Source organism: Oxyura jamaicensis, chromosome 2, assembly GCF_011077185.1.
Source record: "Oxyura jamaicensis isolate SHBP4307 breed ruddy duck chromosome 2, BPBGC_Ojam_1.0, whole genome shotgun sequence".
In the NCBI taxonomy this organism is placed as follows: Eukaryota; Metazoa; Chordata; class Aves; order Anseriformes; family Anatidae; genus Oxyura; species Oxyura jamaicensis.
This window is the reverse complement of record NC_048894.1, coordinates 20,368,463-20,387,898: the sequence shown is the minus strand read 5'-3', so window position 1 is coordinate 20,387,898 and position 19,436 is coordinate 20,368,463. Positions and strand designations below refer to the sequence as shown.

Sequence of the window (19,436 nt, the reverse complement as noted above, 5' to 3'; positions counted from 1 at the left end):
GAAGACTAAGCATGAACTGCCCCACCCCCCCACCAACAAAAAAAAAAAAAAAAAAAAAAGTTCTTATTTAAGTAACAGGTATTTTAAAAGTTTTAAAATAGATTTTTGAGAAAGTTTGCTTAATCAGAAAGTTCTTTCTGAGATAAAGTTTTGTAAGCAGGCTTACTAATTCTGTTATTTGTACCTTACCAACATATTCCATCACTTCATACATTTATGTAATTTAAAAACAGAACGGATTGATTGGCTGACTTTCTGGATCATATTGAAGAAGAGATTAATGGTTTGGGACAGTAATGTTTGGAGTTCATATGCAGAAGCTCCTACTTACTGAGCTTTCAGAATCTCTGTGAGTGTTGGTGCTTGCAACGTGATTTAAATTTATTATTCAGATATGAACCAAGTATTTACATGTGGGGAAAAAAGGCACTGGGAGATCTCATGAAGGTTACACTAATATTATATGTATGTAATAAACATAAATACACAGAGTTTTAACCCAGAACGTCTCTGTAATGTATGGGTATACATGTATATTGTAACAGATACTAGTATCTATGTGGGTAAAAATGCTTTTCCTCTAGAGCATAAAATAGTGCTGAAAAACTATAAATTATTTTAATCTTTTTATTGAGGTAAAGGACAACGTTTTTTGTATGTAAACTCATCTAACCAGAAGGAAGGAAATAGAGCGAAGATAATTACTACCAAATTCTTCCCAGCCAGCCTTGGGGTCTGCAGAGTTCGGTTCTGGTTCTGGATGTTTGCTTCTAGGCAAACAGGAGTCTTAAAGGTAAGAGAAAAAGCATGTCTACTAAATCATGCCACAGTACTAATTGCACTAGTAGTATTTGCAATTCTGTGTCTAAAATGATCTAAATCTCAGAGGCTGTTAGCTGTACTTCTTCACAACTTCACCGTCATTACACCCATATACAAAAATTTTCCATCAAGATCAACAGGGACAATTTTGTTCTACTCCTAATTTTACTTGAAGCCCTTTTGCTACATATGTAAGAATTAACACTGCCTATCTATCATTCTCAAATCTACTGAACATCAACACAGTTCTCTGCACAATTCAGTCTTTAACATCAGATAGTGTTAGTTTCCAAAGTTTAGGACAAAAACAAGATATGTGATTTAAAATAAAAATTTTAAACAAATTAATGTCATCATGTATCAAGGGAGTTTGATTGAAATAACTGGCAATAAAGCATTAACAATTATAGTTCAAATATCTTCTTGCTGTTCCCCAAGCATCCTCAATGGGCCAACTCTTACTTCTCAAGCAGTGATGTGAATCCTTGGCAAATAATTCATTTCACATGGCTCACTGAATATATACGTTACATAATGCCTTTTTTACAGGCCTGAGCAAGACTCTTATCTGTGCCAGCTTGGTAACCTGTGTTTTCAAACATGTATTTATGTCAATTTTATTACATGTGATGGAATATAAAAAAATGCATACATTACCTGTGTTTTTATATTGACAATGTTTATCTTTGGTTTGGTTTTCTGCCTTATATTCATCCCCACTGAAAAGGATCATAGCCCAATTCCATAGTATAATTCATCCTGGACTTTAGGAGGTCTCTAGTCCAAACTCCTGCTCAAAGTAGGGTCAGCTACAAGATCAGACTAAGTGAAAACCTCCAGAAATGGAAACTATCCAACCCCTCTGGGCAACCCCTGCCACTGCCACTGACTGCCCTCAGCATGAAATATTTTCTTCTTATATCCATTCAGAGAATGATGTTACCTTTCATTTCACCTTTTGTCTGTCCTTTTATGTATATTATTATGGGATGGTATTTTTATCTCTGTCACTTAGTTCATGGAAAGTCTGAGTATTGCCATACACTTAATTAAGAGTAAATAGAGAAAAAAAAATTACATAAAGTTATTATAAGCAGCAGACTCTTCAACAATATTCTTATCCTAAATCCAAAACAAAGCACCATACCAGCTACTAGGAAGAAAATTAACTCAATCCTAGCCAAAATTCAGACTGCTAATCAAAACTGATTTTTAATGAATTTTCGGGTAATTTTATTTTAACATTTCTCACTATCAAGTCAATAAAAATGCTCAAAACCTTATTTTTCATGAAGATATTTCAGATATTCAATATGAAGTTTTAGAAGTGTTGTATATTGTATTTTTTTTTACAATATTTACAAAAAATATTGTAATTTTAATATTTGAATATAGCTTTTAAAATATTAAGCCAAGTCCTCACATCCATTCTTCCCAGTTTTAATTATTTATACCTTCACATACTCAAACTTTGCACATTAAGAAAACAGAACAGTAGGTAAAGGTCGAGAGCAGTTCCAGATTAAATTGAAGTAAAAAGCAAACAGTGATTACCTTATGGATCAGTTGGTAACTGAAATACTCCAAGGTTATCTATGAAAGATTTGTTTAAATTTACTGTGCAAGAAAGCAGACAAGATTTTTTTTTAAGGAGCTTCTGAACTGAAATTTTTCAAGTATTACAGAACCCTAAGAGTTAGTGAATAAGTAGATGTATATGGCCTATGTATGTGGAGTTAGGTAGACAGCCAGTCTGCTTTTTCTTTCTTTCCTTTTCCTTTTTTTTCCTTTTTTTTTTTTTCTTTTTTTCTTTTTTCCTTTCTTCTTCCTTCTTTTTTCTTTTTCTTTCTTTTTTTTTTCCTTTCAAACAAAATAGTTTAACTTTTACTACCTTAAATTTCATAAAGCGATCCATAATGAAATGTCTTACTCTAGCATACAAATAAGGTTTCCTGTTCCATTGCAACTTCTGCTCTTTATGAAGAAACAGATAATAATATTCATAACAGACTGAAGTATTCAACAAGGAATTATCTTCCTATTGCAGACCCAACATACCCTTTTAGATGTTACATTTCTTTTTCAATCAAACTATTAAAAATCTATTTCAGCAGTAACCATTGCTGTTAGTAAATAAAGAATAAAAGTAGACTGTAATCACTTATATGAAAAAAGCCCAAAAGAATTTGAAAGAGAGAGGAAAAAAGAGAGAGAGAAGGTAGAAAAGAAAATCAACATCTCAATGAAGATTTGTGCTCAAGTTGCAATGGAAGTAAAAAAAAAAAAAAGTCAAATGATAATAGGAAGTCTGAATAATGTGTTAGAATATAGTTATGTCACTGCAACAGATGATGTTATATCTATTATCTGAAATACAGCTATCTGCAACATTTGTGTCAGGTCTGAATTTTTAAAAAGAGAAAAGAAAAAAAGAAAAAAGAAAAAAGGAAAGACCACAGAGTCAGAATATAAGCAGAGATGAATGATTAAAATCACCAAATTGGTTAAAAGAAAGATAAAAAATGAATGTTCACTGAGATTAGAAGAGCTAAAGTTGCTTCTCTTCTTTATGCACAATGCATGTTTCTCTGGAAGAATTCTATTGCCATAAGCTTTGTAATTTTTTACAGGGGAAATAAAAGTATAAGCTATTATTATTATTGTCTTTAGAAAGAATACAAGATCTACAACAACTCTTACACTATGAGTGAAAGTTATTTTAAAAGATCTGAATACTGATGCTTCAGGACATCATTCAATTGCTAGCCAATAAAAGAAAAAAAAAATATTTCATAATGATTTGTTATGAAAACATTAGCTTTCCTTAGAAGTACTTGATAACAGCCTTTGAGGGGTGAGTTATTCAGCATTAAACACAAGACTAGTCTAAAGTATTAATGAATACACTTAAAGAATAGCTCTAAATATAAACAGTTTTTATTACATATATGCTACAAATATAAATTTAGAAAATTCATTTCTCCTTATATTTTGATTCATGAAATAGTAGAGACATTTCAGCAAGAAATTGAGGTTATTTTAACACCTGTTTTATTCAGTGGAGATCCTATTATTTATCTGTCAGACAGAAAGCTTTCATTAAGCTGCAGCAAGCTTTCTCTATCAGTTTATTCCAGGAATTTGTCATACAATTGAGAGTTAAAAGCTGAATTTAATTCCTGCCCTGATATTTGTTGATACTAAAAGAACTGAGGTGTGGTAAATTTTTGTATAGTACCGGTCAATTTCACTTAAAATGACTAAATTTTTATTACTTCAAACTCATGTTTAAAGAAATAAAGAGAAAAGGGGCATAACTTTCTGAAGTGTTTCTCTAACGTGACAGTGAATGGTGATACAATTTTGCTAATCTGTTTTGTGGGCTTTGGAGAAACAATTTCAGTGTTCCTGTAGTGTAGCTTTATCCCAATGAAGACATGAAATAACTGCCAAGGAGCAAGAACAGTTCAAAGGCATGATCTTGAGGATGTAGAGGGGAAAACAGTATTTTTCTTCACTGGAGTTAGTGGGAGGTTTTCTCAGCTGACATATGTGTCTGGTGCCTAGTGAAGTGAAAATTTGTGTTGTCTTTCCCAAGATTCTTCTGCTTCCTTGGCTGCTGATTAAAGAAAATGTGATGGGAATGTTGGGAGAATACACCTCTTGATATGCACCCTTCAGATCTGCATTGGCTTCTTGGTTATTAGCCAATTAATTAACCTCCTAGACAGAACATAGTAGTCTCCACCATGCCAACTGCTAGAGTCAGGGAAGATCAGGAAGATGATATGTTATCCTGAAGTCAGCATGAGGGTATAGGATAGCCACAGGTTGTAACTTCTGATGACTAGGTAGAAATAGCAGTGTATATTTTGTGACCTTCAAAAGTACATGCACTTTCCCCACCCCCAGATTGAGATAGAAGCTGAAAAAAGGAATTCAGGAGTCTCTAACACACGGGACATGCTGTGGTGAATTAGAACTGAGTCATGATTTTAAGGCAGGAAAATGGGTTTTGTGAAAGAATGCTGTTCACATATGGACTACAAATGAACCAGCTGGCAAAGGCACCTCGGAGAAACACTAAGAAACAAGTATAAAAGCTTCACTCATGCATTTACATCATCAAGATTATCATGCTAAATTCTTCTTAAAATCACCATGAAGTGTGTACTGGCATATTTTCACTCTTGAGCTTTTCACTCCACGGTAAATGAAGTGATAGCTTTACTACTTCTTACTCCTGTTCTTTATGATTTAGATTGTGTGTGCACTCTAAGAAATGGTATCAGAACACAATGGCTAGTGTTGTGGTTTAACCCGGCCGGCAGCTAAACACCACATAGCCGTTCGCTCACCCTCCCCCCTCCCTCTCTGGGATGGGGGAGAGAAACGGGAAAGTGAAGCCTGTGAGTTGAGATAAAGACAGTTTATTAAGATAGAAAATAATAATGATAATAATAATAATATGTACAAACAAGTGATGCACAATGCAATTGCTCACCACCCGCTGACCGATGCCCAGCCCAACCCCGAGCAGCCGGCCCCCCACCCCGGCTAGCCACCCCTATATATTGTTTAGCATGACGTCAGATGGTATGGAATACCCCTTTGGCCAGTTTGGGTCAGCTGTCCTGGGTCTGTCCCCTCCCAGCTCTTGCTGCACCCCCAGCCTGCCCGCTGGCAGGACAGAGTGAGAAGCTGAAAAGTCCTTGGCTTAGTATAAGCAGTGCTCTGCAGCAATTAAAACATCAGCATGTTATCAGCACTCTTCTCATCCTGAGCCAAAACATAGCACCCTACCAGCTACTAGGAGGGAAAAATAACTGTCCTAACTGAAACCAGGACAGCTAGTTAGTACAATAAGTGCTTATTACTTGTAAATTAAAACGATGGAATTTAGCCTACAACTAGATCAGTATAATATTTAGCACATTCTACTCAGGCTGGTAGATTTTCCTTTTTCCTCCCCTCCCCTCCCCTCCTTTCCCCTTCTCTCCTCTTCCCTTCCATTCCCCCTTCATCTTTAAATTATTTCAGACTGACTTGTAAACAATGCATAGGATGGTGTGTGGGGAGGTGTTGGAGTCTCTGGAGACACTAAGCATTACAGAGCTGTAATTCTCCAGGGCTCTAGGGAACTTATATCTATGAGAATTTGCTGTACTCTTCATGTGCTGCTGGGTTTGTACATGTGTAAATGCACATGTGTAAATGTTCTGCTGAAGAGAAACTATGCTCTTGTTTCTTTCTATGTCACTATTAGTGGCATACTTACTCCTTACCCAACAGTTGCATCATGTGTATCCTTCTGAAAAGGTCAGCAAAAATCTTGTAGACACTAAGTATATTTCCTGACTCAGAAGATGTTTCAAACCCTCATTGACAAAAGTAACCTCACTGAAGAATACACTATTACATCTTTCACTTTCTGTGGGCATAATCTTTGAGAGTATCAAGTCTGTATCCCCAGATAAAGAAACAGACAATTTGGGCTTCACGTTTTTTTTTTTTTTTTTTTTTTTTCTGAACTCCATTGTAATCTATTGTTTTTTTTTGGCTATTTCTTCTCAACACTTCTCACTGTATTCCAGCTTGGTTTTAAGAAGATTGATGCTGGATAGTGCTGTTACACAGTCCTGTAACAGAACATCAGGCTTGACTAAATTGGGTCCTAATTTGGATTATTGTATGTCATCCTCTTACTTCTCCTTTACTCCAACACAGAAACAACATGAGTACATGAGCATTCAGGAATTACAGATATTCTGGTCAATACAGCAACTTCCATAAAGCATGTGTCATTTGGGTTTTTAGCTTGTTTGTCTCACCAGGCTGGCTGGGAGAGTCAAAGGCAGATAATATACATATCAGTAGTTATAAAATTAAGTTTATAACTTTCTTCAGACTTAAATGTTTTGTATGTTTGTTTGTTTGTTTGTGTGTGTGTTCCATTGTTAAACTGGAGCATTAAAATGGGAACATGAACCCCAGGGTCACTGGAAAATCAGGCTAAATGCTGGAGAAAGGTGTTGAAAGTAAGGAAGAGAGGACAATGATTAAAATCTTCAGTCCCATAAATTAATTATCAACTGGAATAGCTGGAATATGATGACTTTCATGACTCCAGCTCTTTGTCATTATTTCTGAACTGATTTAGATTGTATGAGGGTTTTGGACACCTGAGTTAGGAAATGTAACTACCGGTGCAATCTCCAGAATGCTGTGCATGACATTAATTCACCAGTTATTTACTTGTGAATTCATTTGTTGTCATTCCTATCGCTTTCACTGTTGAATAATTTTATTTTTATTTATTTTTATTTTTATTGTTGCTAAACATGTTTGGGTTAATTTACCACAAAACATAGTATTATAAATTATTTTTACCGGACTACAAGCTTTAAATCCTGAATACTGAGCATACATATTTATGTCTCTAAAATTTTCACCCAGTCTAACAACCATAAGAAGGTCACCCTTTAGAAAGGAAAGGATAGCTCTAGAACCTTCTGAGTCTTTTCTTCAATATTTAGATGAAATTTGCATTAGGCCTTTATTTGTTAGCTTCTATCAGCTGAGATAGTAGGTTTTCCAATTAGTGAATGTATTAGCAGTTCTTTGTATTTATTTATTTTTTTTTCAGAGTACCTTTTTACTTGCAGCTGAGCTAACATTAGCAAAGGTGCAGGTGTGGGTTTGAATCTTACTTAAGAAGGTCAGTACTACTTACACAGCTTGCTGCTCTATTTGGCTTAGGCTATGTTACTCCAGCTAGCTTCATTCCTCTGTCTCTTAATGCTGATTCAGTTGCATTTCTTTCATTGTCAATAGGTATACACGGTTGAAGAACATGGAATGGATATTCTTATGTGGTCTTCTAGTAGAAATGAAGAAAACAAATGGATGTATGCAAATGTGGTCCTCTCCAGTAACAGCCCTTTCAGAGTTGCTTTTGAAGCTGAAGTGGGGCAGAGTGAACCCACAGAATTTGCTCTCGATGATATTTCTTTCACCCCAGAGTGTATGGATGGAGGTATGTTATTATACAAATATTTACAATACCCATTTTCTTTTCAAGAATAGGAAAATTGGGGCATTTCATATATCTGTGTATCATAGATAAAACGTCTTGATTTTACTTTTTTAAATAACTGCAGTACTATTATATTTTCATCACATTAAAAAAATAGCAAAGAGAAATAACAGCAAGATCATGCAATGGTGTGCATTCTAAGGAAATAAAAATGTGCAAAGGAGAAAAAAAATCAAATTTATCATATGTAACACACAGGGCAGATTTTTAAGTAGTGCTTTTTCCCCTAAAGGAAAGGTGATAGTATACCTATCAGAGTGATTCTATTTGTTGGTTGAATGCAATGTCTGGATAAACATATTTGCCTGTGGTTGTAAAAGACAGTTTTGTGTTAAAACTTGCATCTGAATGTATCGTTAATTATAGCAACTAAGTACGTTACTGGCATTGAGGGCCTGTAAGTATTTTTATGAAGCATGTTCAAAAGGGATTTATCATCACTCAACTGTAACAGTTTTCTGTTGTATGAAAATAGTCAAAGAAGGGCATAATTTGAGATGGAAGAGTTTTATGAGTATCAAAATGATTCACAATTAATTCAAAAAGAAAATTAGTTCTTGTATCTTTTTTTGTCTTCATCAAATATCTCAGAAGTATAACACACCTTGTCATCAAGCTCTTTGAGAGTTTATAATCTAAATTCTGCTAGACAAGTTAAGTGACTTGAACTCTGTAAAGAAAATGAGTTATATTCTAATGCCTTATAATGTCATATTTATTTTTTCTAAAACAGAAAGTATGCATGTGAATCGGGATTCTGATAGGAATATCAGCTATCCCATTTTCTAGGGAGAAAAGGGAGAGGGGGAGGGGATGAAGAAACAGAAAGCTTGTGTAGATTTTCATTCATAAGAAACAACAAGGAATGATTATGGCTAAATAAAAGGTAATACAGATGTTTTTAAAATGCTCTTGAATGGCATTTCTATTTATACAGAAATTATTGTTCAGATAGGATAGCTTGTGTATAAATTAGTTGTGAATCTGTTCAATACACTGTTTTTCTTATTGTGATGATTAAGTAGCTCCTTGGAGAATTAACCACACACTGATTTATATATTTCACACTTCAAGTGAAATATATGTTTAAGTAGGTGGCATTTGCTCCATCTCAATATCAACAGAAGTTTTTATTTTCTCACCAGTAGGCTCAGGAAAATATTATTTTGGAATGCAGTACAATGAACTGCAAACCACATAAATAAACAAGTGCTTGTTCTATCCTTATTATCTTAATAACTTCTGATAATCATACCTTAAGAATTATTATGCATGAAAATGCTTAAATGTAGCAGAACAGAAAGTGAAAATGTCAAATGATATATTTTGATATATATATTTCAATAATGTATATAAAGCAAGTTTGTATATATATGGTACTCTGGCAATTTAGTATGAACAAGCATGAATTCAGAGGGAGGAAAAAAGTCTTCCTTGGAAAATGTATGCTAAGGTATCTTGAAATTGTAGTTATAGAAATAATGTAATTTTTATGAAGTAATACTTTCTAATTGGCTTCAGAGATTTTCCCATTGTAAAATATTTCCAAGTATCTACCTATGTCGTACTCGGTACTCCTTGAAAATATGGTTTATCATAAGGAAAACATTCACTGAATCACAGAGTTGTCTAGGTTGGAAGAGACCTCCAAGATCACCGAGTCCAACCTCTGACCTAACACTAACAAATCTTCCACTAAACCATATCCCTAAGCTCTACATCTAAACGTCTTTTAAAGACCTCCAGGGATGGTGACTCAACCACTTCCCTGGGCAGCCTATTCCAGTGACTAACAACCCGTTCAGTAAAGAAGTTCTTCCTAATATCCAACCTAAACCTCCCCTGGCGCAACTTTAGCCCATTCCCCCTTGTCCTGTCACCAGGCACGTGGGAGAATAGACCAACCCCCACCTCGCTACAGCCTCCTTTAAGGTACCTGTAGAGTGCAATAAGGTCGCCCCTGAACCTCCTCTTCTCCAGGCTAAACAGTCCCAGCTCCCTGAGCCGCTCCTCGTAAGACTTGTTCTCCAGACCCTTCACCAGCTTCGTAGCCCTTCTCTGGACTCGCTCGAGCACCTCCATGTCCTTCTTGTAGTGAGGGGTCTAAAACTGAACGCAGTACTTGACGTGCGGCCTCACCAGAGCTGAGTACAGGGGGACAATCACTTCCCTGGACCTGCTGGCCACGCTGTTTCTTATACAAGCCAGGAGGCTGTTGGCCTTCTTGGCCGCCTGAGTGCACTGCTGGCTCATATTCAGCCGACTATCAACCACCACTCCCAGGTCCTTCTCTGACAGGCAGTTTTCTAACTTTTCTAACCACACATCTCCCAGCCTGTAGCTCTGTTTGGGGTTGTTGTGCCCCAGGTGTAGGACCCGGCACTTGGCCTTTTTAAACTTCATACCGTTGGCTTCGGCCCATCGGTCCAGCCTATCCAGATCCTCCTGCAGAGCCTTCCTACCCTCGAGCAGATTGACACATGAACCTAACTTGGTGTTGTCTGCAAACTTACTGAGGGTGCACTCAATCCCCTTGTCCAGATCATTGATGAAGATGTTAAAGAGGACTGGTCCCAGTACCGAGCCCTGGGGGACTCCACTAGTGACCAGCCTCCAACTGGATTTGACTCCATTCACCACAACTCTCTGGGCCCTGCCATCCAGCCAGCTCTTACCCCAACGAAGCGTATGCCAGTCCAAGCCATGAGCAGCCAGTTTCCTGAGGAGAATGCTGTGGGGAATGGTGTCAAAAGCCTTGCTGAAGTCAAGGTAGACCACACCCACAGCCTTTCCCTCATCCACTAAGCGTGTCACCTTGTCATAGAAGGAGATCAGGTTTGTCAAGCAGGACCTGCCCTTCATAAACCCATGCTGACTGGGCCTGATCGCTGGCTTGCCCTGCAAGTGCCGCATGATGACGCTCAAGATAATCTGCTCCATGAGCTTCCCTGTCACTGAGTTCAAAATAAAGTTTTCACATTATGAAAACTTATTAGCTATATTGGTAATTATATAGAAGTAACCAATATGATTCAAAAATATTCAAATATGAGTAACTAAATTGGTTACCTATGGAACCAATATGAGTCAAAAACATTTTATCTACATGCAGCCACCTAAAATTAAATCACATAGTCTTAGTTGGTTATCTAGGCTCCTTGTCCAGTTGCAGAACACACAGATGTCTCCAGGGTTCAACTTGTTCCTTTCTGTGGTAAGCTGGTAATCAGTCTGGAATCAGTTCTTACAAGAGCGAAATAGCAGTCTTGCTGTATTCTGCATTATAGTATTGTTGCCTTATCTGAAAAAGATCTTCGTGGACATGCTTAACTTAAGTGCAGGATGCTTCTCTTTGCATGCACTTCTGTAGAAACTGGAGAATTTTTATGTTGATTTTATAAGTAAGATCTCTGCACAAATTCTGTATGAAATATTATTATTTTTTTAATCGTCTTGCAAAAGTGACATAAATTAGATTACCCTAAAAACAGCCTAGGAAAGTTTTTGTTTGTTTGTTCGTTTTTCCCCCAGAGTCAATAAAGAATATCAAAATGATTTGATATTAAAATAAATGAAGAATATAATGCTCCCACCTTTTTGTCCTGTCTCCCCCTCCACTCCTCAAAAAAATATCTTTCCCAATTTGCATTAATTTGGTTAAGAGAATTTCTGAAGGTCATATTTTCTGATATCTCTCAGTTGCTTCTTCTCCTATGAATTAACAAATTCTGAATATACACAGTAATTATTGGAAAATAATTTAGTATTTAATGATTATTGGAAAGACATCAATTAACAAAAATTGGTTGCAGGAAGTCTTTTTCATGGTTTTTAATTCCTGTCACTTAACATCTCTTTTCCATACTCTGTTGTAAATTCTCTTCCACAATATTTTTTCCTTACAATATTTTTTTCTTTACACTTCCATTTGTTACCTACAGTTTGCATTAAATATCCTAGATCCATCCTCCTCAATCCTGATGCTTCCAGAATTCCATGTTTTGTTAATGCATCTCCAGTTCCTCGCTTAGCCAGTCATCCATTCTCAGGCCTTCTAATTTCATATTCTCTACACGTTCTCATAGAATCATAGAATGTCCTGAGTTGGAAGGGACCCACAAGAATCATCAAGTCCAACTACTGGGTCCCTAAAAGACCACACAAAAAAACAGGCCATATGTCTGAGAGTGTTGTCCAAACACTTCTTGAACTCAAGGTACTTGAACGTTCTCTGCTCTCTCCAACCACTCCACAGTGCACCCTGATAATTCTGCCAGTTTTTTCTGCCAGCCAGCCTCCTCTAATGTTATAGTCATGCTTTCTGTTGCCCAGCTGTGTATTTCTCAACCATTCTAATAATAAAGAATAATAGATCGTATAACAAAAGGCAGTCTCCTAGTGAGTTTGTGACTCGATATATCATCTTCCGTCCACAACAGAAATAATATTTAGATGATATTACTTGCACATGTTCTGAATTTTGATTTCTCTAACAGTTTTATACTGCAAACAATGTACTTTCCTAGTCATACTTGCTGGCTAAATGGGCCAAATCTGTGCTTGCAAAGAGGCAAGAGAACCACAGAAAATCTGTATAATGAAATAAATCCAGTTGTTTAGGAGGAAGAACAGAACTGTGACACTTTAATCAAGACAAAGATATGCTTGACAAAGAGTAGCTACTCAGGAGGAAGCTCTATTTTTCACTAATGACTTAAAAATTGAGATAGTAAAATTTGAAATGACATGCAAATAGTACAAAATAACTGCCCTGTAAAGAGAGTTCAGTATGCGGTTCTTGCAGACATTTGAGCAAGAACATTTTGCTTTAGCAGAAATGGTGGGAAAGTTTACCTACACCACTGCCAGACCTGCTTTGATTTTTACTCTTCATGTTTATTCAAATACTTATCTCAAAGAAATGTGTATACCTGCAGTACAGGTTTTTTGTAGTATTCTTTCAGAAAATAGCTTTACTATTGAAGATTTTTCCCCCCTCTCTGTAAACTTATTTTTCAGTTTTTCTTTAATTACTTTGGGTTTCCTCAGGCAATATGTTCTAAATAGAAGTAATCACAATATAGCTAGTTGGGAGTTCTAAGCAATAAAGCATTACCAGCAGCTCTAATTCAGATGACATTTTTTTTCTTTAAGTACTCAGCTCTCATTAGCCATGAGTTGCTTCAGATTGAAGAATATTTCTGAACATTTGAACAAAATGTGATCAAGCTAGTCCCTGGTTTTCTGCAGAAGTAACTTGTAGCTGATGCTTGTGCATGGAGAAAGCTACAGTCCCAGCTGCCACTAGCACAGGATCTACTGTAGTTCAGCATTAACTGCTGAATGAGATGTACTCTTACCATTTCCAAGGTCAGCTATTTTCTGCTGATAAATGTTTGTGAAGTCTTTATATTTTCCACCAATAATGAAAAAAATTAATAAAGGAGTCAGTGTATCTTATTGACTGCAAAACTTAATTGTTACCCATTTCTATATATATTTTGATTTTAAACTGTTTAGAATTTCGATTATTTAATTTATTTAATAATTTTATTTTTAAAAATAGAAGTTAAAATATCCTTACATTCCTAGTTTCAGATGGACCAAGAGTACTGAAGTATTGAGTCAGATGTTTTTATTAATATCTTTCTCTTGTAATTCAGCTTAAAATAGGAGGCATTACAGAAATCCTTAAAATGACCTTTTTCCAAATTTATATCCCCAAGTTAACATTAAAACTTTATTAAGATGCCTAACACACAAACTTTAGTTCACTCACATAAATCAGAATGCTATATTTCTTCACTCATTGAAGAAGTAAATGAAAGAAAAATGTGTGTGTTACTTAAATGTTGAGGTACTAGTTACAGTGCTTTTATGTATTGGGAGAGTTTTCTCAGGAAGTGAATAAGTTGTAAATATATTTTAAAGAAATTATCTGGCTGGTAATACAGAATCATTAAGCCTAATTAATAAATACATGCATGTTTTACACTCTCAATATTGATTTATATCCATGAAATAGCATGTTTATCAAGTGTTCTTCATATACAGTACATTTGGCTTGCCATATCTGCATTTGGCTTGTCACAGTTTCTACAGATAATAATTTTTAATTATACAGACTGATGCTACCTGGGAGATTGACATTACATGGCTACAGAACTTCAGAAGAAAGGAGACAACTTTCTCTGTATTTACAGTTGTACCGTGAGGTGGCCATCATTTCCAGTCCCATCAAACTCAAATATTTCAAGTGCTAGTGGTCCCTCAAGACACTCATAAATTACACACACCTTTATGCACCAAAAGCAGGATCTTAAGGCTTGCTTAATAAAATATAGGCATATAGAACTATTTTGATTGTTTATAAATATTTATGCCTCATGACTATTCATCGTTTTGTCATAAACAAAGACAAACATTTTCTTTTGTGATCTCTTCCAAAGATCACCCAAGCAAAAATATTAGTGTTAGTGGAGACTGTCTGCTGGTAGAACATAAATCTCACTACAAAGTCATCTCTGGCTGCTTCTGCGGCTTGTCATGAAGTGAAGTCTTCTACTAACCCCTCTTTAGCAACACCTTTGTGAACTTATACGTCTACTTAGAAATTCTAGTACTTCCTTGTGTTCATTTATTAAAAAACAAAACAAAAAAGACACGCTCAGCTGATACTTAAAGATGAATATTTGGGTGCACCTCAGATATAAACAGAAGTGAAAACATCATCCAGTACCCTAGCCTCCAGAGTGTTTGAGAAAACAGTATTTGCTTTTCCACCATGTCAGGTTTTCATAATGACCAGTTCAGTATCAATGTTATTTAGTGAAATAACTAACAAGTTGAAGAAAAATAAATCTAAATGGGTTCCTGTCGTCTCTCTTCAACTTTTGCTTAACACTGTATTTTTCATTTGCTTTTTTTCTGCCTTCTTTCACAGTTAACTTCTTGTTCCTGCTCAATGCTCTAAAGTATTTTCCCTCTTCTTCTGTTTCATGAACTACTTTTTATCATAATTTTTAGACCCTTTTCTACTTTTTTTTTCATACATTCCTGCCTCTACAAAATGTTAAAAAGTATTTATTTATTTTTAACTTATCCGCTTAATACATTAAAAGGACTGCCAATGCTACAACTATCCTCCTGTACCCTACTGCAGCTTCATTTTCACCTGGAAGATGTGTGTATAACAGGAAATATCATTATATAAGGATACATTGGAGATAAAGGGGCAACTCAAATAATAGAAAGCAGTCAGTGCAGACAGGAGAACATGCTGTCTCTGTGTATTATGACGGAATTGCACAAAACTCTGTGGTGTTTCCCAGACTTCTGTGAGATACTCCTTTGTCTAATGTTGTCATGGTTCTTGACTTCACCACACAGGTTACCAACAAAATGATCAGAGATCTGCCATGCAGGTGTTCAAGTACAGTAAAATCAGTGGTTGTTGACTGCTTTCGCTTAGATGAAAAGATGGCTTTGACATGCTGTAATGTGTCCAAATCTTTCTATTGCTTTGTAGCAAAATACAAACTAGACCTTCTGCAAAAGTTTTAAATAATATTGCTTTCACTTGTTGTAAATAAAAGCATATCAGGATCTGTGAATTACAAGACTGGATTTGGCTCCACAAACCCAAGCCAACTAATACTTTAAAAACAAAACAAAACAAAACCAGCTTCTCACTACCCCAAACCCTAATGTTGCAATGAAGAGCTGTGACAAAGGAAATTGTATTTTAGTCACAAAATTTAGGACAGATATGTTCTGAACTTCAGATCAGCCATCATATGAAAAAGGTCCAGCTAGTACCATAACCTGTCCACAGCAGTGGCCAACTAAGGATGTCTGGGGAAGAATATAACAAAGGGAACTGCATGTGCTGGTTCCCCTGATATTTTGCCCATTGCTCTGAGCTACTAAAATTTTAATTGCTCTGTGTTATCTTAAAGGTATCTAATTTTCAGAAAATGTTGAGTAGTCATTCTTCAGAAATTGAGTCCCTTGTCATTTCAGATTAGAAACCACAAAGAAAAGGCACATATTTGTTACAAAATTCTAATTCTGTAACATCTTGGCTAATAATTATCTATTCATTTATCTCCAACATACACTGAGGATTTTTCTTTTTTTTCTTTTTTTTTTTTTTTTTATCCCTGTTTCATGGAACACACTCTTTGAATCCAGATATCTATAAACCTTCTCTGCTCTTCTTGACAGACTTGCATTTGCTTCCCAACAAGATCTGTGTGTTCATATACATTGACATAATCTTTAATCAAATTATTGAATCCTATTTAATTCACAGGACCCTCTGCTTTTTTTTTTTTTTTTTTTTCTCCAATACAGAGAAAGAGATGAGAGAGAATTGAATTTCTGGTTTTCTGCATGCATGCTATTCAGGTACTCCTCTGAATGCAGAATTATTTATCTTGATTACGCGGTTTTCTATACACCTTATACACTGTGCCCAAATATTTCAAAAATATTTCCATAATTACTGCCTATTGCATAATGCTATATCTAAAACTAAAACCAGACTGCCAACTAAAAAGACAGTGACAAAATAATTCCTGTATCTTTGGGCATCAGATTGGAAATCTCCAAAATTTGGCTTTTCAGAGTCAGAAAAATAAATAATCCTGAATTTAAACAAAAACCAAAATACAACATTGACACAATGTTTCTACTTAACTAGCAGACCAGCAAAAGTATTACAGGTCAAACTAGCCAAATAATCACCCTAGAAAAAAAGTGACAGATAACTTTAAATGCTCTTGGGCCCTTTAAGTAAATATAATTTCACTACGTCTCATAAGAATAGCATAATTCATACCTGAATTCATAATTCTATCAACCCCAAATGCCATAGTGAAGGCTGTGTGTGTGTGTGAAGTGATAGAAAATTCTGCAGCAGAGCAGAGCTCATCTGACAAAAGCTTAGAGGGAGTTGATAATCTACCTCTGAAACTCCCTGAGCGTGAGTGCAGGAGACATTGGAATGGTTAACTATCTGAGTGGCTCATACTACTGCATTAGATCACGGGGAAAAACACTGTAGAGGAGACTTTCTGATTTCTTTAAATTGCAGAACCAAGGGAATCACTGTTAGCTTGTCTGCTCATGCTGTAGTGTAGCAGAATTCTCTCTCAGATTGAGAGCTCAGGGAGTTTCTTTCCTCAAGAGCAAGAGATGAGTCGAGGGAAGCTGCTGGGGGAGTCTACCTGTAAAACAAAGGAGTAGAAGAGAGAAACAAGGAAGAAGTGATAGAAGACTGGGGATATTTGTGAATAGTTTCTCTAGTTAACTAGTCTCACCCTGAAAATAAGAATGTGGTTTAGATCCTCTTTGCTTGGCAGAAATAGGACATTTCTGCATTTTTAAAGAGAAAAAAAAATGTTGCAGAATAACACCTTAGAGAGATTCTTCAGCCTATTTCAGTATCTTCCTGTGTACAGGCCTAGCTGACAGTGAAGCCACAATTTTTGCAAATTTCATAGGAAAAGAAGTAGGAAATATTTCTAGGATGAGACAGTTACAGAACATAAAATAGCATAATTAGTGGCAAGTCCTGGATGCAATTGTATCCAAAAATAAACATATTTGTCCAAATTATCCAGTTTCTCCCTGCCTTCTAATACTTCCAGAATCTTGAAATCTCCTGAGTCAATCTGGAAGCTTTTTAAGAAATTAAATGTCCTTAGATTTATTAATAGTGTTTTAGAATAGTCTCATTTATTTACACACACATGCACAACAATTAAAAAAAAAAAAAAATCAGATCTGAGAGATGATGTTTTATATTTAGTTTGTTCATAAAAAAATAATTATTAGAAATACTTATTTTCATGAAACTGTGTTGGAGAGAAGAAAATTCTCAGATTCTTCGTTAGGTCAGACTTACTTTTCTCCTCATCAAGAGTAAAGCTCAGATTTATCAAATTATGAAGAGTTTACCATAGTTTTTCTTCACAAGACTCCTATTAGGTGATGATAAATTTGTACTTGTACAAACTGCTTTTCATTAGAAGTTAACCTGAAAAATTAATAGAATAAAATAAAAATAGCATAGCATTGTGTTACCACTCCATCTATGAAAATTGTCCTGATATCCAGTTGTTTTTTTCTCTACTCTAGGCCTGTCCCCTATCACTTTGCTTGAAACTAGAGCTTCACAGTTTCTCCAGTTCTTCATTGCTCTTAATAAGTAAATAAATGCATTATAACAGGCATAGCTTGCAATTTCTGGACTGCTCTTAGCACAAATGTGATAAATATTCCTATGGCTGTTCATAGGTAGTAAGTGAATTCCAATATTTAGTGGTAGATAGAGTGGAAATTATGTAGCTTGATTTTACTAGCAGCATGTTACTTATGTGTTTTCTCTTATGCAAATAGTATTCCTTTAAATATATTCTGCACAATTCTGCACAGATATATAAAACTGTGATGTCACTGGGACAAGTTCTGGTTTTGTTAAATTTGGCTTTGTAACAGAGTTTCTGGGCTCTTTTCCAGAAACCTGCCCTATACGTCTACATTCTCAAAAGGGGAAGAGAACTATATATTCATTTATCCATTCTCAATTCCCCACATACACATAACTTTTTATTTTGATTTTTTTTTTAAGCTTTGACATGAACATTTTATTTTGTTGCAGAAGCCTAACTTACATAGATAAAGGCTCATGGACAGCTTGTAAAAGTCTTTGAACAAGTTCAGTGCATTGAACTTTTTTAAAAAAGGTTGCTTCCTTGCAGCCACCTTGAATAGGCTGATTTCATGCCCTGATCCAGCATGTACTGAAGTGAAAGTGAAGACTGCCTCTTACTTCAACTTAATTAATGCACTGGATTGGGTCTAAAATTAATTTATACTCTTGTCTAATGGAAACTGCTGGAGGGGTTTATTTTTGACTCTTTTAGCTACAGTTGATAGGTCTGCAGTTTTTATTAGATTTAGTCGGCAAACTACTTATGCAAATGTATCACACAGGTTGTTAGTTTTCAAGGGTCGTATGCAAGACCCATTAAAATCAATGTCTGCCCATTTACCTAAATGGACTTTAAAGCAAGCTCTCACACAACTGAGCTTATGCTGCATAATAGTGTGTGGTAACATTATTTCATGCTTTCTGGTGTTGATTTTAATGCCAATGTCTACTAGTATTAATTAGAATTCACTGTTAATAGATGATACCTGAAAATATGGAGACCTACTTACTCTGCAGGAATAATCTGAATCTGAATAAGGAAGACAGAAAAGAAATGCATGTCATGGAGGTCGTTTCATGTAATTTAAGTATGTTTGTATGTTTCTGGCTGTGCAAACGACTGTGTAATATGAACATTTATACTATCGTTTTATATTACCATTTGGGAAATAGCAGCTATGCTGTTTCCTGTGGCAGGACTTGTGTCACATGTTGAAGCTTGGCATGCAGTCAGGAAGCAGCATCAATACCATTTGCCCAGTCACACTCCATAGATGACAAAGACAACAGTGCAACAAA

General features: G+C 35.6%; 1 protein-coding gene across 1 annotated transcript in view; it reads left to right on the top strand.

Moving 5' to 3' along the window:
- Positions 1-19,436, top strand: part of MALRD1 (MAM and LDL receptor class A domain containing 1) — a 283,122-nt gene that overhangs the window by 194,495 nt on the left and 69,191 nt on the right. Inside the window, exons 32-33 of the mRNA XM_035319205.1 lie at positions 636-793; positions 7,657-7,858. Coding sequence (XP_035175096.1) covers positions 636-793; positions 7,657-7,858 — 360 coding nt within the window. The remainder of the gene's footprint in view (positions 1-635; positions 794-7,656; positions 7,859-19,436) is intronic.